This window comes from Tenebrio molitor, chromosome 1 (assembly GCF_963966145.1).
Source record: "Tenebrio molitor chromosome 1, icTenMoli1.1, whole genome shotgun sequence".
NCBI lineage: Eukaryota > Metazoa > Arthropoda > Insecta > Coleoptera > Tenebrionidae > Tenebrio > Tenebrio molitor.
In genome coordinates this window covers 34,418,107-34,439,700 of record NC_091046.1, presented here as the reverse complement: position 1 = coordinate 34,439,700, position 21,594 = coordinate 34,418,107, and the positions used below count along the sequence as shown (strand labels likewise).

Here is a 21,594-nt window from a genome sequence, read left to right as displayed (position 1 = left end):
CAACAGTTTATTGAAACAAACAAAACGTTTTACTGACGTTCCAGCTGTAATAATCACTGACTCATTATTAACTGCCCCTCCCAAATTTACAGACAACCGGTATAAGACGCAGCTAAACTAACTATATTAAGGACGTAAATATAATTGCAGTAACTCTCAAACGTGTCACACATAAAAATTAGTTAAAATATCCGTGGCAACAAAGATAAAAGCGGACAACCGCATAAGAAAGTACAGTTAATTTCAAAATTATAGAGTACCTACACCTAATTTTGTATAGTGTGAAATGCACTTACATTTTTTGTTAATGATCAATGTCAATTTTGGCAAATAAAATGTCTAATCTAACCGAAAACGCGAAAGTGCTCATTCTTTCCAAATTAGAAGAAGGGTGGTCGATCCGGAGGGTAACCCAGTATTATAAGATCGCGAAGAGCACCGTGCAGAGGATAAAACAGACAATATTATGGTGTTCTAAAATATCTGCGACGTTTTATGTTGTCAAACTTACCTAACCTATTTTTTCTAACACTAATATCGGTGCATTTGAGCTCACACCTTATGTTTCCCATAAAATACGCTTTTCTCTATAAGACACGTCGTCAATAGCAACGTATCTTATAGAGTCATAAAATACGCTCATACATATTGTTCAAGTAACATTTTATTCATCATTTTTACAGTAATTATCTCAAAAGTGAAAAGTACAATTATTGAATTGGAACTACCACATTAGCTTCGTGCTCTTGTTCCTAACATCTTCTTCTTTAACTTCTGCTGTTTCATCCAATGCAAGTGTCCCATCATCGAAAACTGGCAATCTTTACATTTTCTTCAAATGATTCTTGCCGTAGTGTGAATTAACTTTTAATGAAGTTCTACACACTTACCCCATATCAAGAAAAGCCAAAATGACATCTTCCGTTACCTCCGTGATGATCATTTTATTGTTCCGGCCTTGAAACGAAACATACACCTTTTCGTATGCACTTTTAGACTGCATTGGTAACAAATTGCCCCTTTTTAACTTACCCGACCAAAGGTAGGTAAGTTATTGTGATCGGTCCAAAATTTCGAATTGCTAATTTCATCAGATCTTTACGTTTTGAAGTCCTCTGAACACGTTTATGAAGTTTTTAGAATGATGTCTGTCCGTGCGTCTGTCTGTCCCACTTTTCGTTCTCCCACGATTACTCAAAAACGCTTTGACCGATTGCTTTCAAATTTGACCAACACAAACTTACCCATGGTCTCTCGAGTTGAAAAGCTTTTGGTGTCAATCGGACCACGGGGGGTGGAAGAGGGTGGGGGTAGGTCGAAAAAATTATAAGAAACATGGAAATTTGACTTTACCGTTTGAAAGGGCATGTATTTTTATGTCGGAAACGATGTTTACCATTTGCGGATTTTTCCAATATGGCGGACTTATGAAGTAATTTACGTCTTCATAGATCGACAGCGATAACTGGTGAAACTTTTAACAAAAAAATCTCGGATCTTGCCATTGGAAATAACTCTATAATAATGACCACCGAATAGAGTTTGGTGTCAATCCGACTACGAGGAGTGGAAGAGGGTGGGGGTTGCTCGAAAAAATAATGAGGTGACATGGAAATTTGACATTACCAGTTCAAAGGGCATGTGTTTTTATGTTGGAAATGATATTTACTATTTGCGAGAATTAGAAGACGACTTATGTGGGTTAACACGGACAAGGTAGGTAGGTATCTCGGGTCAATTCAGATTGGTTTAAATTGATGTCGGGTAAGTTACTAGGCCGGGTCATCGACTCGGCTCCATCCCAATTTTTTCTTATTTCTTCTGGAACGTTTTGGCACATTTCAACGATGAAAATTGTTTTTTTCCAAATTTGTTGATATTATTACCATAGTACCCACGGCAACCTCCGCATTTTGTGTATTGTGACGCGCCTCGAATAATTTCTGAATTTATTAAAATTTCTGATAAAATGTTTGTGTTAGAAAAAATCTTGAAGACAACGCGTGTTTTATAGTTTAAAAATCTCGATCTATTAAATCCTCGCTCCCTGCGGTCGCTCTGATTTAAACTACGATCTCGATTTTTAAATCGTCTATAAAACTCTTGTTGTCTTAATAGCTATAAAAATATGACTTCTTGATTTTTCAGGTGTACTCTATAATTTTGAAATTAACTGTACATACGACGATCATCATATTTGTCGATGAAATTCGTTTCAAATTTGTATTTTAAATATAAAAATAAATTTAAAAAATTTGAAATGATCTTTACTTTAATATTCATTTATAAATTTTCCCACTAAAAGCTAACACATAAAAAAATAAACTAGTTTAAGTGCATTATACATTTAATAAGTAACACTTAAGTGGTATTTTCCGTAACTGTACTGAAAATGAAACATTTTTATAAAATACGTATGAATATTTTCAATATATCATAATATGTATAAAAATATATCTTTTATAAAGAGCGATCAAATTAATTTGTAATCGAGTCATCCATGGATTTGAATCCGTATGTCTTTTCGACTGATATGCCCAGATCACGGCCTCCTAGATATAACTTGATATAACGATAGAATTTTAGTCTATCCGGCCGTGCGCATTCGTAGTTCAAGACATTATTTTTGTTTTCAAGGGTGCGCTGCGGTACGGTGCACGATTGGTTGCCTACTAGCATTAACTTTTTTGGACACAATCTTTTTTTGCCATTTATGCAATTAGAAAACAAGAACGGAAACTACACGCTGTAAAATTTAATAAAAGAGGTACTGCAACGGTTAACAAGGATTTAATTGCTTGATTTGAGTATGCAACCAATATTACACAGTTTTATGCTTTTAACTTCCTTTCAAAAGTGAGCTTAGGTGCTCCCGTTAAATGTCATTTCGAAATCACAAACATTTTGCTGACGCCCAGGGCCGGATAAGAGTCTCTTGTCATATCTAGGAGGCCGTGGCCCAGATGTAACCTGTGTTTCAAGAAACGACATACAATTTCGGATTCATGGATAACTCGATTACAAATTAATTTGATCGCTCGATATACAGGGTTATTCACGAGAGGGATATTTCTGAATTTCTTTTTGCCGCAACCCATTATACACATTGCAACAATATCTTGATTTCAAATTTTGAAAATAATTATAACTGAATCCACGATGGCTCTTAGTCCTGTCTCTTTGACGTTAAAGCAAAAAATCTTTTGTCAATTCGAAAAAAATGTTTTTACAATAATGACGAAAAGACTGATATGATCCTCATTTTGGAGAGCGTGGAAGGAATTCTGTCGCCGCTGCGGATGTTTCCAAGCCGATGGTAGACACTTCAAACACCTTTTACATTAACTTAATTTGGTAATTTATTTGTTGAATTTTAATTAAATACAGGTTATCTGCCAATCTGACAAATCTATTCAACTTACTTTGATTTCTAATTTAAAAGAAAAAACACATTTGATTTAGTAGTCACTGCCATTGTATTGTTGGTTGCGGCAAAATAAAATAAAATAACAAAAAAATATCGTGGCCTCCTGCGTGTTTAAAACAATCGTGAACGGTATTTTTTTTTATACGTCAACTTAGTTAAGCTATTGGTACAGACGGGCCATAAAAACTGTTAGTACCTATTATATCTAGTATTCAACACATTATGGCAATTCGTTTTAAGAATTGGAAGCCTTTCAACAATTTCAAAATATGTATATGGTGTTTACATAATTTTGAAGTACACAGTTGCATAGTCAATTACGATACTTCTGCTGATATTGGTAAATATACACAGAAATATATAACTGTATGTAACTATTGGGTGATTCAAAATGATTGTGGCCGAGTATGGCAACTATGTACAAAAATTTATGTGGCAACTGTGTGGGTAGGGTAGAGTTGATATTTCTTTGACAGTTCATAGTCGCGCAATTTTGAAAACTGTCAAATCAATGTGTAATGATATCAAAAAAATCAAATGCACGCTTATGAAATGTCATACAAATGACAACTCTACCTCATCCACACAGTTGCCACATCAATTTTCGTTACATAGTTGCCATACTTGGCCACAATCATTTTGAATCACTCAATATGTAACTACACTACCACCACAGCTATAAAAATATTCTTTTAAACTGTGTAGCTTAGAACCTATTACAGATTTGTGATTTCATAAGAGTTTATAAATTGTTTTCATTTCGTAGTAAATAGGAATGCAAATGCTTGAAATAAAAAATAGACATATAAAAAAACTTAAAACCTAGATGTTCACTAAAGAAACAAAATGTATTAAACTCAAATTATATGATCAATTATTAGTACGCCCCAGTCAAGAATCCTTTCCCCGGAGCGATGTCGGTCATCAAAGTGTACACATGTCCTCCAATCTCCTCTATTATACATACTACTTTTTATTGTGGGTACACCAGTGACGTACTTAAATTATCTTATAACCTAAATAACACTCAAAACATTATGGGATTCTTACTACTCGTCATGAAACTTATGGTAACGATTAGTTATGTTTGTAGGAAGTAATTTAAAGTTTAATGGCTTTCTTTTGTTGTCTTCTGAGCTTCCTCCATGTACTGCATCAGATTGACAGACATATAATATGGACGTTCCATACCGTCATTTATGCAACTGTCTTCGCAGAAACAAAGGAATAATGTGTCGATGGTTGTCTGAAAAAAATTGTTTATTACGAAGAATTACTTTATCCAAAACATGCATACTTCAAACACCGTAAAGAAACAGTCAGCAATGACAGCGGTAAATATTACACTGATCAATATAGCAGCCCAAAAGTGAGTAATAGTCGAGTCCTGGAATTTATAACAAGTTCAAAATTAGTATTTTCAGATAGTCTGGTTGCTTTCGCCTTACATTCATTAACACTCCTACTAATAAAGTCGCCGCTATTACCAATATTTTCGCCATCGCCAATACAAAATCACCGACGGAATTAATAGCAATTGCGCTGAGTGCATTCGCAGCAAGCAATCTCACAGCTCGTTTACCAGACTTATAGAAGGGCTGACCGTGCATAGCTTAAATTAGAATATGCAATGGATGTTTTAAATTTGTTTGGGTGAATACCAGTCTGAATGTAAGCATTTTTGGAAAGATATTTTAAAAAATCCTCGATGGCCCCTAAACAGCAGTCAATCAATAATTTCGCTTGTCTGTTGTTGACTAAGCCTCGTATTAAAGCTTTGATTAGACAGATAATGGTTATTATCAAAGAACCAAAGACTACGGTTCCCAAGTGATATCTGATTAAGTTATAAAAACTGTTGTAAATGGGAGCAGCTACCGCTGATTTGTCCCTGTAAACAGATTATTACTGCCGCCTGAAGTAGTCACATAACCATTAATGTCCTACCTAGCAAAATAATAAGCCGAGACTGCACCTGCAATGACCATTTGTTGGCACCCTATGATGAGTTGAAATACCCAAATGCAAATAACGCAGTGGAAAAATATCGTAAACAACATGGCATGATTTGGAAAGTAATCATACAAGTCCCCAGTCACTTGTTGCAAAACTCCAGAAGTTGACAATGTGATAAAAAAGAATCCAAATATTAACAACAAAATTAAAGTCGCTAAAAATGTCTGTAAATAATAAAATATTAATGTTATGCATCACTAGAAAAATGTAATTGTTTCTTTACCAACAAAGGTTCAAACAAAATAAGTGGAATTCCAAATATTATTTTAATTGACTCTTTAAATAGACGAATTACGAGTTTGATTCGCTTAAACATGCATATTAACATAATTATCACAAAGATGGATGCGATTGTAAACACAATCGATACATAATACATGGGGTCTGTTTCACTGCCTGTCGCGGTTGTACTCAAATACCTGAAAATTAATGTAAATATAATTCTATAAAAGTAGTAAAACTGTCAACCAGAAAAATCCCGTTAAGGCGACAATCGCAAGAACTGAACCGACAAGTATGGTCCACACAACAACTGTTACGAAGTAGCGGAACAAGCATAACATTCCAATACAAAACCCTACAAAGAGTATGAAAATGTATTGTCCCCATCTGCACTGCATATTACATTTCTAATTACCAAATCCTATAAAGCACAATCCGACTATATACCCAGCAGATCTGTTGATGTCATGAATTACATCCTAAACAGAAAAATAATAATTTTCAGTAAATTGTAATTTATTTATTAATTTGGGGTTTACCGATAAAAATATAGAGAACTCTTTGGAAGAACTTTCATGGGAAGACTTCGGGAGACATCTGTTCAGTATTTCCTGACTGAAAAAGATTTTATCAGCAGTTGTGACAAATTACATCTTGGCTGTTCAATTTCTGCAGTCGAAGTTTTAATATACAGCATGTGCATTCTCAAATTCGAACATAGGCAATTAACATTGTACAGTGTGAACATAAAGTTTGGAGCAAAATTCATAATAGCATTATTTTCAAAAGTTATTTTGAATGCCTAAGGTTGGTTACTTTGAATTGAGAGATTAAATCCAAATAAATATGCCGCCAGTAACCAAAATTGATTGTGAAACGAAAAATCATCTATCACTTAGCGAGCAATTAGTCATTTGCAACTGTTACAATTAATTTGCTGTCTTACATACATTTTTGGGATATCTTTTGTTTGTCACCAGAAACCACATAGCCTCCAACCTAACCAAATTTATTATTGATATTGTCGTGTCGCTTATTTTATCAAAAAAAAAAAAAAAATAGAATCATAAAATACGTAAACTTTAAAACTTACTAATCCGATTCGCAATGGGAAACGCATTCATCCTGAACGACCAAATCAGTATATTCTTTTTTATACCGCAAGAACCTGTAAACGAAAGTTAGTATTTTAATAGTTATTTAAGATAAAGTGTAAAAAGTTATCCTTTATTGCACGAACGGGTTTAAAATACGACCGAGGTACGAGGGAGTATTTTAAAAGATGTGAGTGCAACAAAGGAACTTTTTACACGTATGTCTTACAACATTTTATCTACGATCGTGAAATCATCACACCGGTTTCAACATAAATTTGTATAAAATAATTCATTGGTTCAATATTTCATGAATAACCAAAGTCGTTTGAGAACCACGTCGTTTAGCAACCTAAATAATGTTTCCAACAAATTCGATTGTTGTATTCTGACAGTTCTGTGCCATAAAAGCGAGAAATCGTGCTCTAAAACTTATAGGCCCGGTTGTATAAAGCTTAGTTAACATCGTGTCAGCTAACAACGCGTCAAGTCGGAAATCCGCCCATTTGATTGGCTGATTCAAATAAAATGTTAAATATCCTCCAATCAGAGAGCTTGACATTATGTTAACTTTAACAACGACTTGACATCGCTTTATGCAACCGGGCCTTAGAGAACGATTCCGTCAGTTTCTCTAAACGTCAACTTTGACAACGATTTTTAGTGCAAAAAGTGCCTACTTTTTACGCGATCGTAGATAAAATTTTTAATAAACATAATTTACGGTTTGTCAGTTTTATCTTGTCCTGAGCAAAAAATCTCATTAACGGGACTGTTCTTTTGTCCACAAATATTTCCGCACTTATCATATCCTCGTATGAATCGATTTAGATCAGCATAAACGAAAGTGTATATCAAAAACGGGACCTACAATAACAAAATATATCCAGATCTTTTTGGAGAAAATTGTAGTAAGCATACCAAAATAAGTAGACAAACAGCAAATATTATTGTAAATTTTAAATCAGTCGTTCTTCTTTTTTCAGGAACTTCTGGTATAACATACTGGTCCGTTGGGCCCGCGAACTTTCGAAAATCTCCAATCTGAAACATTGGGAATTATTATACTATACAAGGTGTTTTCGAAGTTGAGGCGTTCCTTGTAATATGAGGTACTATACATTATTCTTAAGAATTATAGCCTAAATATTCTTAGTAAAATGTTTGTATTAACGGCGATAATTGATTGTATATTTTTATTGTTTTATAAAATTTTGAGTCCGGTCCTGGGGTGGCCCAGGATGATGTCTTTCCGGAAATCGCTCTGCGTACTCTCTGGATGCCCCAGCTGCATTCTGATAAGATAACATTGCCCATTCATTAGCAACATATCTGTGAGCTTATTATTTTCGAAATGATAGAGCCATTCCGACTAATTTGATGACAACTCTGACAGTATTTTTGATTAACGTCCATGCTCATTTGATTTTCTTTTGTCAATTCTAATTTCTAACAAATCAGCGCAAATTTGAGTAGGACCGGTTTCAAAAATTTCAAAAAAATTAACTTATTGTATCTTCCATTGCCATACACATTTTACTAAGGTGATTTTGGCTAAAACTCTTTAGAACAACGCATACTATCACATGCTAAAAGGAACGCCTCAACTTCGAAAACACCCTGTATTATACTTATTCGAAATGTATAAACATGCAAGTCTAATTTTTTAAGTGATCTAAAATTATCTATTGGTATGTAGTTTCAAATTGAAAAATACTTACGTCTTCAGGTGGTGGCAGTTGCCTATTCTCTCTGGAAGCACTAATCCCCATTGATAAGTATGGTTTATCTTTCTGAAACAGAATAAAAGGTCAACTTATAATGTAGTAGGCATTTTAAAAGTCAGTTTAAAAAATGTCTTTTAAATGATTTATGTGGCTATTACGTATTTGTTCTGGTGACACAGTTTAGATATCCTTAGATGATGTATGTACTCCTTGGCCGCTTAAAACTAAAAAAATTACTGGATGTACATATTTTGAGGATTCCACTAATAGTGTTTTTAGGTACCCTTAATGAAAATAGTACACACCGCACAACAATTATCGCATAACTTTGTTTCTTAAGTATACAGGGTGTTATTGAAAGTTGTACAGATATTTTATCCACGAGCTACTGGCTTCATGTAGAACTTGGAAAAAATATCTAAAAAATTCTGTCAAAAAATAAAATGACAATTATTTTTTGGGCTACATTTTTTTTATTGCTTTTAGTCTTCTACGTTCTCAAACAACCTCGTAGGTAAAATTTCGCCACACCAATGCGGTTTCCTTGTTTTAAAGCATAGGTTACTTCGCATTGGCGTACATTTTATAAAACATGATATACAGGGTGTATTTTTAAAATGTGTCGAAATGTGTTGTAAGGGTTGATTTGCCGCACGAGTCCCAAGTGTAGAAAACGAACCGTAAGTTTTTTGGTGTAAATGACAATAATACATTGAAATATTGATAAAAATTTTCTTAGAGATCTATTAAACCACGAGTGCCATAAACGACTTCAAATTGAATACAATAATACGTCTAATACGTCATTAGAGACGCAAATTCTAAGAAGGTAATTTTACGTACTCCCAAGCAGACGAAAAATAACTCTTTTTCGGCCGCACTTCTCTTACCCCATAGAGAAAACAAAAATAGTATAGAATGCAAAGCACATTATGAATTTTGTGCAAATGTTTTTGCGCACCTACCACAAGCCACCAGAGGGCGTATAGTCGGAATTTAAATAAAACAAATGTTTTCAATTGTATCACTTTTGACTTTTTATGTTAAAAAGTTTTGAATTCACAAATGAAGATGCGAGTTTGTAGTGTTAAGATCTGTTATCGTATAGGTCCAACGCGGCATACCTTTCCAAATCCTTGTAAGTACGCTCAACGTTTCAATGAGATGTTGAAGCAGACGGGCAATACTCATGTTGGACCCTCGCACGGTTGCTTGTTTGAACTTTAGTTGTTTGTACTTTAAAAGTATACATAAGAAGTTTTTAGCAAATAATAAGTTTACGAAGGAAGCCCTACCCAGTTTACAAATTCCTCATTTTTGTAAAACAAAGAACACAAACGACTGAAATTGGCAGTACTATTTGACTGTTTGATTTATATACTTGATTTTTTGACTTTGTTTTTGTTCGTTATAAAATTTATTTTTTCCAATTTTTTTTTCTCAAAAATTTCCTGATGTAAGATAACAAATCTTTTATTCTGTCGTTTAGACAATTAAAAGGGCTATCAGAATCAACAAAAAAATAGGGGGTTTCTATTAAAAAAAATGCCGATGACGTCATCACTCGAAAATAAATGACTTCTTGGAATTTTGTTTGGTATTAAAATATGTAGAAACTAAAATTGACCCGTCTAAAGATTTAAATTTTTATTTTTTTATTTTAATGAATTTATTCCATACTTTGGACAAAAAAAATCTGGAAAATTGGAGAAATATGCACTAATATGCATTTTTCCCAAAATATGCTCAAGGTGTTTAAAATATGCAAAATATGCAGTTTCAAAATGACGTAATTTCATTCAAAATTTGTTAATACGCCCAGAAAATCCAAAATTTTGTCTATATACATGATAGAAACAAATATGCAATTTGCATAGAATCCGAGCTTTAAATATAACTATTGTAGTATCTCTGTTCAATCCTGTGTTTTATTTTAAGCGAAATCGCCAACTTTAAAAAAACGATGCTTGGCCATGACAATTTGACAGATTTCACCTGTATATCTGAAGAAAAGTTTGGTTAGGAAATTTGAAAATTTTGAATAAAAGAAATTACTTAATAGAGAACTAGAGTGTGTCCGAATTGTCGAAGTTGTACTGTATACAGTTTACGATTTAATCAATACAAATTCATTGTCCTTACTTTGAAGATGTCGATGGACAAATAAAACTGGGGCAAAAATGACAATCACATAAGTCAAAATGTACAAATTTGCATCGTTTAATCGTAATTAAACGATGCAAATTTGTACATTTTGACCGTAGCTTTATCACAAATAGGTTAACTTTGGTATGACATATTATATAGACACTGACAAATATATTGACAATTCAATGGTCTGATTTACATAGATTAAATTTTAAGTGTCCCAGTTTTATTTGTCCACCGACCGTACATCAATCTGTTAATAATCGCATCGTTACTTAGATCGGGTCTATCTCGTTTAAAATGTGTGTAGCACTTCAACACACCACGTTTTGTCTCGACAAACACAACTTTTGGCATTATGCACTTGTAGTAAACCCTTTAAATTATTACTTTGTGTTGTCTAATTTAAAATACATAAATTAGAAAAACGCCAAAATGACATTTATTGATAACTTTATTTACTTTTTGTTTTGCAACATAGCATTTGAAATTTAATTAAAAAAGGTTTACAACCAACATGAAATGAAATATAACTACTGCTTTCCTCGGTACTGCCAATTTAACAAAATTAAAGCATGGCAACCTATTGTTTTTTTAAAGATGGAATAGATTATAACGCATATTATAAGAACTTATATCGTGTTCAATTTAATATTGGTCCACTCCCTAGTGTACATTTTGAGCGGTGTAAGTTGTGTTTTAGGAACAAATTTGTCAAAATGTTAAATATCACAAACATCAAATGAGATCTGTCACTTATTCGAATCGGATAAAGAATAAGTAAGATACAGCGTCAAAGTTTCTTCGTCAGTTACCCGGTATAAAAATTGTTTAAATTTAATCCCGCTTGTGAACGAAAATAATGGCAGGAGGTCTTTTTATAATCAATCACGTTTTTTTTTTCAAATAGGATGTTACAAGATTTACATTCCTTGTCCATCTAAAATAAGGCAAAGTTGTGAAATGTGAAAAATTACCTCGCCGCAACCAAACCAACTGTTAATGCAATCGTATCGTGTGTTTATTTTAAATAGATTATTTTTAGAATACAAATTGCGCAAATGATATGAACCGCAACTTCTGATGAGCTCGTGTTAGAATTTGGTGTTTTATGGATATTAGATTCGTTTGCATATCCGCTTTACAACAGCGCTTGCTCTTCTCCCGGTTGTGAGGCGATGAGAGACAACGCTCGCAGAGAAGGGTAGTACATAAAAATAATACATTATTGTATTAATAAAATTCTCAATTTATACCGGGTGTCCCAGAACTGCCGCATGATATTTTAATAGCGTATTCTGGAGTGAAAATGAAGACTAAAATTGATAGTATCTATACCGTAAGCGATTTTCGCTGACCAATCATAAGACCTTTGTTAATTGCTTTATAAGGTAAGCTCATTACTTTATTTCATTTCCATGGATTTTCATAATACGATAAAATTCGTTGAATTATTTGGTCCACCGTAATCGAATAATAAATACACTGTGACATTTCTTAACGTCATTTTGACAGTATAATTTTTTCTTAAAATCGAAGAGTGAACAGTTTTGAAAATGTTTACTGCTGCATGTGATGAAAGTGCTTACGCAGCCGTAGAAGCTTACGCTACACGTTTTCTTCTTCGAGAACATCCAACTACAAATGTATTTTTGCGTTTGGTGAATCGCGCTAGGAATACGGGGAATTTATTACCTCAAACTAAACGAATTGGTGGTATTACACGAGAAGCTCGCACTCCACAAAATGAAGAGACTGTTCTTCAGGCTTTTGAGGAAGACGGAACGTTAAGTATTAGAAGCGTCCCTAGTATGTTTGACATTTCAAAAAGCACAACACAGCGGATTCTAAAGGATAATCGACAACACGCTTATCATACGCGTGTACAAAATCTCTTGCCTGAAGATCTTCCTCTCCGAGTGCAGTTCTGTGAATGGTTACTGCAACAACATGAAGCAAATCCCAACTTTGTAAAAAGTATTTTATTTACGGGTGAATGTTTTTTCTCAAGAAACGGAACATTTAGCATTCATAATTATCATGTATGGGCAGACGAAAATCCACATACAATTCATGTTAATGCATTTCAGCATCGGTTTAGCATCAAGCTGTGGACTGGGATTTTAGGAGATTCATTGGCAAGTGTTGATAAACAAACGATTATCAGATAAAATATCGACTGTAGAGTTTCAGGTGGGTCTGTTTGAATTTCCTCCAAGATTAAATGGTGAAGTCTATGCCAATTTTCTTAATGATGAATTGCCTGATCTTCTAGACGATGTGCCATTGCAATTCTTGGCACATCTCTGGTTTCAACACGATGGTGCTTCAGTGCATTATAGAAGAAGATATCCTGATTCTTGGATAGGACGTGGTGGGCCAATATATTGGCCGGCTAGGTCGCCTGACCCCACACCTTTAGACTATTTTTTGTGGGGTCACATGAAAAACTATATTTATCGTGAACCAGTGAACTCTTTAGAACAACTGGAAACTGGATGATAGATTGCATGAAGCTTTGGCAACAATTACACCTCAAATGATTCAAGGCGCCCAGGCAAACTTAATAAGACGAGCACGCCTTTGTATTCAAATTGATGGAGGTCATTTTGAGCAATTATTATAAGAGTATCTACGAATTGTTAACTGTTATGGTTTTTGATTGTTTATTAAACTTTTTTTTTTAATTCTAAAAAAACAAAACAACATTGCTTTTCTGTTTTACCCTGCTTAAAAACCAGCTTTTTTTAAGGTATTATTCCAGTCAAACATGAACCTCAATGTTTTTCCCTAGTTTTAAGGAGCGTGTTAACGTTTAACGTTAACGTGTTAACGCTTTCATCTTAGGGTGACGTGCCTCAACGCAGCTATTATTATAAAAATAATGTCACATTGACACTTCATTTCTGTCAAATACAGTGGATCAGCTAAATTTATAAGAATTTTGAAAATTGTAAATGTAAGTTGTTTCCTAGCAACTAGTCGGATTACTTAATATAGCTTAAAGCAGGTTGAAAAAAGCTTCACACGATTGGTTAATTTCAATAGTTTACCATTTAAATACCCTACGGCCCTCGACATTTATTCTTTCAAATTTAGTCTTAATTTTCACTCCGGAATAGGTTATTAAAATATCATGCGGCAGTTCTGGGACACCCGGTATATGTAAATGCTTGTTCACATTGGACGTAAGCTTGACATAAGGCATAAGAAATTCATGATACATGCAGTGTATATACTTACTATTAATTTTTACGTAACTTATGAGAAGTGACCTCAGTAAACATTATTGTTGTGTACAAAAAGGCATGGAGAATCATATTCGAGTGATATGGACACATAAATTATTTTCCAATTGCCCAAATTTACAAATTATTCTTAGGTATCTCTTATGTATTTCTTATGTCTTATGTCCATTGTGATTAAGCACTAACACATCAAATTTAAGTTGTGCAATGAGACGAAGGAAACAGGCACGAGGCACGACGTACCCGACATGTCGGAGCTCAAGTACATACATCAAAATTAGTAATTTCGTCAACCTGTCATTATGGCTAATCAAATCAACAATATGATCACCCTCAATGGTGAAAACAATATAATCTCAGTCACAATTAAACCAACACATTATCACCGGTAAAAGTAATGTTAACAGTTCATCACCGACAACGGTGATCTCAACATATCATCGTGCTCAAACAAATAGCGGTATTCATATAAAATCATTCAGAGACTCACCATACCTGTTGTATCGAGCGATCAAATTAATTTGTAATCGAGTCATCCATGGATTTGAATCCGTTTGTCTTTTCGATTGATATGTCGAGATCTAACCTGTGTTTCGCGCTGTGATTATTGTAGCATGGAGTTCAAGTAACGACATATGGTTTCGGATTCATGGATCACTCGATTACAAATTAATTTGATCGCTCTTTATTTAATTGTGGCCATAATCATTCTCAAAAGAAATTATTAGAATGGATAGACTCACTACAACACTAACAAAAACAGGATGCTCTCACTAATACACTCACCTTGCGTAAATTAAATCTACTTGTGCACAAACTTTTGCTGGAACTTATTGCTCTCTACTGTGTTACAGTTAGCATTCGACTGATTTTATCTGCCCTTAAAATATTAAAATTGTGAAATGGTCGGAGACACTTCAGATTTGTTATGGTCTCTCACGCCATCGGTGGTGTACAAAAGGATCATAAATACAGGGTGTTTCTGAAATACGTGTGTTAATTTTAACCAGTGAAAGAACTCGCCAATTTATTAAACTTTTCTCTATAACATTTTGTAAAATGCATAGAAGTATTCCAAGACTTTTGCGCCACAATTTTTGGGCGTATCCGAGTTCCTCCCGGTGGTCACTTCTTTACCTGGCTAACCCTTCTTAACGGACGAGTTCCTCCCGAGGTTATCGGGGATTACTGCGATAGGTAGTCATTTAAAAAAAAACTCAAGGTATATCTATTTTTGCAATAAAAAAAACTTTTGAACACATCTCCAACGTAGGTATGCGGTTATGACTTATTACATAACTTTCTGGCTTGACAAAATTTCGCACCAGTCACCACAAGGTTGCCTTTTTCACTTAGTTTCCATTCTGACGCTTTTAAAGAAACAATTAAACTAAACATTTTACTTTGAAATGGGCCTATTTATAAGTGAGATTTACCTCCGCACCCCACCAAAATAGAGATGGTCGCAAGAAGTATGTCTTCTTATCAAGAAATCTTTAATTTAATATTTTAGGAAAGGCAATGTAATTCCTAATTACCTGATCATTCTTATCACCAGCGCTAATCCCTTACCGTCCACTACCTGCTACATTTCTGACCGCCGGGAGGAACTCCGCTACCGCCCAATTTTTACCAAACCAGTCGTTTTGTGTGATTAACTATAATCTGTCACCAACACTGCATTCTACCTCGAAAATACAACCGACAACGTCGTCAACTTTTGTTTTTTAGTGTGTCTGCAAATGTTAGAAAAAAGTGGGGTTATGAAAGAAAACTGTTGACAGTCGTTTTGGTCGTAGTTCATCGTGTTTTTTTATTCTCATTTTATTATTCCACTCAAAAGGTATGATGTGGTAGCTACTACCTTTTGTACATAATAATTATTTTGTATTACGTATGTAAGTAAACTCAACAGTTGTCAGTCAAATTTTGGCGGGAGGTTAGGCCAACCCAACAAAATTAAACTTTTTCTAGGGATTTCTTTTTTTCTGCCAATATAATTCAACAGCTGGTGGATTTTGAAACAGATTATAGTTTCTATTTTTTGTAACCATGAGAATCTAAATTTTGATTATTTATTTTTTTCTATAACAATGGAACTTTTTAACAAAGCTCTGTTTCTATCACAACAGAGACTTTTCGCCCTTACCCATAGGCGGGTATACACTTTGATGGTTAATTTATTGACTATACTAAGGACAACGTAACATTTTATCTGCCCCGCCCATTTCATTTTCTTAGTTACCAATCAAATAGGTTGTTAAGACGATCTGATTTACACAGTAAAAATTTCTGACATTCGAATTGTCTTAATGACATTTAATTTTTTAGAACCTAAAACAATAATTGTGGACTTGACAGCAAAATTCTAACCTTAACTTTTTTACGTGGCAAATGTGATGAAAAGTTGTACAGATTGAAACTGGCTTTGATTCTGATTGTTTAATTTTAGTGGGCGGAGCAGATAAAAAGTTATAACGGCAATACTATATGAAGTAATTTTTTTGACAGAAGTATTTTGAAGACATTAATGTCATTAATGACTTACCGCAGTAGGTATCGGTGTCGTTATTTACTTACAGCATTAGGGGTGTAAGTTCAACTTTCAGATTGTGTCAACAACAATGGTAACTAGCTGTAACAACACGATTGTGCGAAAAATAATTTGACTTCATAAAGTCAGGATTCAGATCTATTTCGTTCGGACTATACTTGTAGCATCGACCATGATAGATAATTTTAACGTCAGTTATCATATTATGGCCGTTGATTTTCAACAAAAATAAACAAATTAATTACACAAATGTTTGGCAGTGCGGTATGTGGACTGTGGTCATTAATTCATTATTTAAACGAAAGTCTAACTGTGGCTGATATTACCGATCTCTCAGCAAGTACTATCGGGTGTTTAAATTTTCGGTCAAAGTCAAAGTGGGCGTAGAAGAGTCGACTGTGAACGCATCAGCTGTTTAAATCTTACCTCTGTTCTTGCGTTTGTGTTTTTACACGAGCGGTGCGTTCACAATCGATTTTTGCAAAAAATCTCGAAACAGGTCAATTACATATTATTTTTCCTTGCCTATGTCCAAGTTATGAATTCTATTCCAATTTAAAATTAAAGTGTCACAAATGACCTTGAAGCATGCTACAGGCTTTAGAGGTTTAGGCGCCTCTTGATGTCTGGGCCATCTGGGGGAAGGGGGAACATATTTATTGCTTTTCCTTTTTGAAAGTTTCAGATTTTTACGGCATTAGATTACTTTATTTGGGTAGTTAGTAAAACCCAGGACAAGCAAATCGTCGCAGTTGACATTCGCGAGGCAAGTATATAAGTACGACTTGGAAACATCAAAATGACGGCTCTCGCAACCAGGAAAATTTATTATTATAGTTTTCCCATTTATAATTTGGTTTTATGGCAGTGCAATTGCAATTATTAGGGGCTGGGGTTGTGGTTTTGGCAATAGTGAACATATTGTAACCTGGTCAGACAACAGACCTTCTTTTACAGTCCTAGGATTTATGGCGGTAGTTGCCTATTGTCGGGGTATTTAACTCCCTGACAACAGGGCTGGTAGTAAAACCAAATTATAAATGGGAAAACTATACCATCAAAACGAAGATCCGTAGTACCGAGTGAGGAGCGACCGACGCACCACTGTGCTGCACCCTGCGAGGAGCCGCCCTGTAGCTGGGAAAGTAAATGTTATTTTGTCCCGAACATCTGTGTCCCTCTCTCCTGTCCCGCTCCCTGATCCGGACAACCGGAGTTTTGTTTGTGGCAGGCCCCTTTGGGTAGTAATACGAGTAGTACCTACTTGTTTATTTGCAGTTTATTAAAATATACGAAAACATTGTTATAACAATAGGTAACCAAAGTAACGAAGCATTTTAACCTACAGTTAACGTTAACTGGCGTCGGTGAAACCGGCCCTAAGTGAATATAACAATTAACAAGTATTAATAGTTATTTTTCTATTAAGTGCGTGAAGTGAGTGTTTTTGTGCATGATATAGTTATTTTCATATGAGTAGCGCTGTCAGATCACTTTTTAGGTATGAAGCCGAAATTTGAAGCACGAGGCGTCAGCCAAGTGATACAAAAGAGGCCGAATACCTAAAAACTGACAGCGCATGAATATTGAATAACATTTTTCCTGTTCGGTTGGGCAAAGTCTTAAAAAACATTAATTTATTGTACATTTTGAGGTTATCTTTGAAAGATGTCAATTTAGGTATATAACCGGGAAAGTTTATACAGGGTGTTAGGGAATGGTCTCCCAAGAATTTCAGGGTGAATTTGTGAGGGAAAATGTGGTCGGAAACCTTAATACCATTTTTTCCTAACATGAATGGTTTTCTCAGAAATAAAAATTTAAAATGTTGCCCCACTGTTTGGGAGCTTTAACACCATTTTATTGTGTGATACTGAAATAAATAGTTAAGGTTTTGTAATGAACGTTAATTGCTTAGCAACAACAAACAATGCCTCTTTGTCAGATATTATCGAGTACCTACTGTCACAATGACGTTTCGGTTTTACATATTTCCTTTGGATAATATCTCATCCAAAACTACCAGGACTGCATTTTTAATTGCTGTTTGGGGCCTAATGGGGGCTCCAGGAATTGCTCGGAACCAAATGGGGCTCCTGGGTTTGCTCAGCCTAATGGAGGCTTCACTGGTTTGACTGTAGGCGCGCGTGAACTGACACACCGTATCGCTTTGTGTAAAACCTTTATTTACATTTATACAATTCTTTGGACCGTACGACCGTACTCGAGATGTTGGGTAAGAATGACTTCTGACTTGTGACTCTGACTGTTCTACCCTGAGTCCATCTCGGTACTGTCCTCAAATATCTCTCTTCACCCACGCAGGGGTGGTTCTCGGTTCTGAAAGGAGGGGGGTGGCTCTACGCCCCGACATCCTGCCCCCGATTGAAACAATCGTTTCAATGAACAAGATTATACGAGCTATTAAATTACAAAATATTCATAACTACAAACTACGAATACAAATTTCAAAAAACCTAATATGTGACCTTAAATTAATTCAATTGATTAATTATCCTTAACTAATGAGTAATGACAGTCTTTTCTGATAAAAATTGCGCCACTTCACTGCACAAAATTGCCCATGAAACATATCACCACTGCACTAATCGTCGATGGGGAGTACGCACAGATTTCTGACGGCTCGTTTCGTGGTGCCTGAGTCCGTCTTCACCGTGGCCACGCGGATGATGTCGTCGGCGCCTGGGTGGACGGCTGTGACGCGACCAAGTTTCCAGGTGAGCGGGGGTGTGACCTCCTTCAGAACTACCAGATCGCCTTCTTTGATTGCTGCGCTGGAATTGCCCTTCTGCCATTTTGGCCGCTCTTGCAGCTGGCCGACGTACTCCTTGGACCAGCGGTTCCAGAAGTGCTGTCTCATCTGCTCTAGGTGCTGCCATCGCGTCAAGCGGTTCTGGGGAACGTCGACGATTTGATGCTCCAGTGGGGATGTCATCGCCGTGCCAATCAGGAAGTGTCCGGGTGTTAAGACGTTTAAATCGCTCGGATCTTCAGTCAGCGGGCACAAGGGTCGCGAATTGAGGCAAGCTTCAATACCTGTCAACAATGTGTACATTTCCTCATATGTTAACGAGGTTTGGCCAATTACGCGTTTGATATGCCCCTTTACTGCTTTAATTCCGGCTTCCCAAAGACCTCCGAAATGAGGTGACCGGGCGGGTATGAAATGCCAATTGATATTAAACTCCGCTAGGTGTCTTAACACGATGTTGCCGAATTCGTCAGCCAAAAACACGTCACGTAGGTCCCGTTGAGCTCCAACAAAATTGGTGGCGTTGTCGGAGTAGATATTCGCTACCATTCCTCTACGCGCGATAAATCGTTTTAGGCCGTTCAAAAAATTCGCCGCGGTCAAATCGCTGACGAGTTCTAAGTGAATCGCCTTCGTTGAAAAGCATACGAACAGACATATGTAAGCTTTGGTAGTTTTTTTACTACGAATCCCGCCGATTTTCAAGAATATGGGACCGCCAAAATCAACGCCACAGTTAGTGAACGGCCTGCTCGCTTTAACTCGGTGCGATGGTAGATTGCCCATAATCGGGTTATTGTCGTGCGGTTTTGTTCTGAAACATGGGATGCACCTGTGCACGACTTTCCGAATTTCACTGCGGCCATCTAACGGCCAGAATTTTTCGCGTACCGCCGCTAGTGTGGCCGTTGGTCCAGCATGTAGTTGATCGCGATGTGTGTTTTCAAGTATCAGTCGGGTTACGTGACCCTTTGGCAAAACAATGGGATATTTTTTGTCGTGTGGGTATTGTGAATTGGACAATCGTCCTCCCACTCTTATCATCCCCGAATTGTCAATGAATGGGTTTAACAGTTTTAATTTACTCTTCGAGTTTACCTGTCTACCTGCTTTTAGGTCCCGTATTTCGTGTTCGAAATTCGCCTTTTGCACCAGAAGTATTATTTTCTCTTCCGCGTTTTGCAGTTCCGCTGTCGATGGATGATTATAACCGTTTTTTGTTATTCTCTTTTTGCAAAGATCGGCAAATCGAAGACATAAAGCTATTATCCGTCGTAGTTTCCGAAATGTGGAAAATTGATTGATAACCCAAAGATTTGGGTGACTATCATCCGGCTCGAAGGACCAATGTTTGGGGCCTAATGGGGGCTCCAGGAATTGCTCGGAACCATGTTTTTAGGAAATGTACACACTAATCAACAGATAAAAAAGGCATGCACTCTACCTTTGCCTCTGTCGCTGTGGCTTCCTCGATGTCGATACGATCCGGCTCGAAGGACCAATGTTTGGGGCCTAATGGGGGCTCCAGGAATTGCTCGGAACCAAATGGGGCTCCTGGGTTTGCTCAGCCTAATGGAGGCTTCACTGGTTTGACTGTAGGCGCGCGTGAACTGACACACCGTATCGCTTTGTGTAAAACCTTTATTTACATTTATACAATTCTTTGGACCGTACGACCGTACTCGAGATGTTGGGTAAGAATGACTTCTGACTTGTGACTCTGACTGTTCTACCCTGAGTCCATCTCGGTACTGTCCTCAAATATCTCTCTTCACCCACGCAGGGGTGGTTCTCGGTTCTGAAAGGAGGGGGGTGGCTCTACGCCCCGACAATTGCCAAATCAATAAAATGTTCAAAATAATTATCTGCATTCACAACAACCTTGAGGTAAGTGTCTTTTTATTGTTGCAAAGAACTGAAATTATTTCTGCAGCTTTATTTGTGATACCACATCTCGATCAACCTCTAAAGAGATTTGAAATCGAGCACTGACCACCAACTAATAAGATTCGTTAATTTCTGAATAACTTCATTTATTTGTATTGAAACACTTCATAATAAATGTTCAAAATATCCTCCGTTTACCCTAATACAAGCATTAGAGCATTTAATTTCTGCTACGTTCCCCACACACAAAATGTATATCTGCATACTTCTCGGTATAATATTCTGGCATTGTAAACGACTACTGTAATCTTTGCAGGCGACCGATAAAAATTAGGTCAAGTCAAAGTGTAGACTTTGACAGTAGTCAATTTCGAATCGTTACCAAGCAATCATTTTTAAATCGAAACATTTTTTCGTGAACCAAACAATATTTCAGCAGTCCCAAAACAGGAGGGAACAATTTTATTTTCAGAAAACGGTTCAATTTATCCAAAAACG

General features: G+C 35.9%; 3 protein-coding genes across 3 annotated transcripts in view; 1 reads left to right on the top strand and 2 right to left on the bottom strand.

Annotated features, from left to right (window-relative positions):
* LOC138138392 (uncharacterized) overlaps positions 1–21,594 on the top strand; it is a 189,274-nt gene that overhangs the window by 137,691 nt on the left and 29,989 nt on the right. The gene's annotated exons all lie outside the window — the stretch shown is intronic.
* LOC138138368 (choline transporter-like protein 1) overlaps positions 2,246–21,594 on the bottom strand; it is a 42,471-nt gene continuing 23,122 nt past the window's right edge. The window contains exons 2-14 of the mRNA XM_069058282.1: positions 8,481–8,552; positions 7,681–7,803; positions 7,484–7,626; positions 6,759–6,833; positions 6,205–6,280; positions 6,081–6,144; positions 5,912–6,020; positions 5,667–5,862; positions 5,375–5,607; positions 5,089–5,318; positions 4,876–5,039; positions 4,725–4,814; positions 2,246–4,673 (exon numbers count right to left, since the gene is read on the bottom strand). Coding sequence (XP_068914383.1) covers positions 4,536–4,673; positions 4,725–4,814; positions 4,876–5,039; positions 5,089–5,318; positions 5,375–5,607; positions 5,667–5,862; positions 5,912–6,020; positions 6,081–6,144; positions 6,205–6,280; positions 6,759–6,833; positions 7,484–7,626; positions 7,681–7,803; positions 8,481–8,531 — 1,692 coding nt within the window. The 5' untranslated portion in view covers positions 8,532–8,552 and the 3' untranslated portion in view covers positions 2,246–4,535. The remainder of the gene's footprint in view (positions 4,674–4,724; positions 4,815–4,875; positions 5,040–5,088; positions 5,319–5,374; positions 5,608–5,666; positions 5,863–5,911; positions 6,021–6,080; positions 6,145–6,204; positions 6,281–6,758; positions 6,834–7,483; positions 7,627–7,680; positions 7,804–8,480; positions 8,553–21,594) is intronic.
* LOC138127011 (uncharacterized) lies at positions 19,042–19,758 on the bottom strand. Its single transcript, XM_069042895.1, has one exon. The coding sequence runs from the start codon at positions 19,756–19,758 to the stop codon at positions 19,042–19,044; it is 717 nt and encodes a 238-aa protein (XP_068898996.1).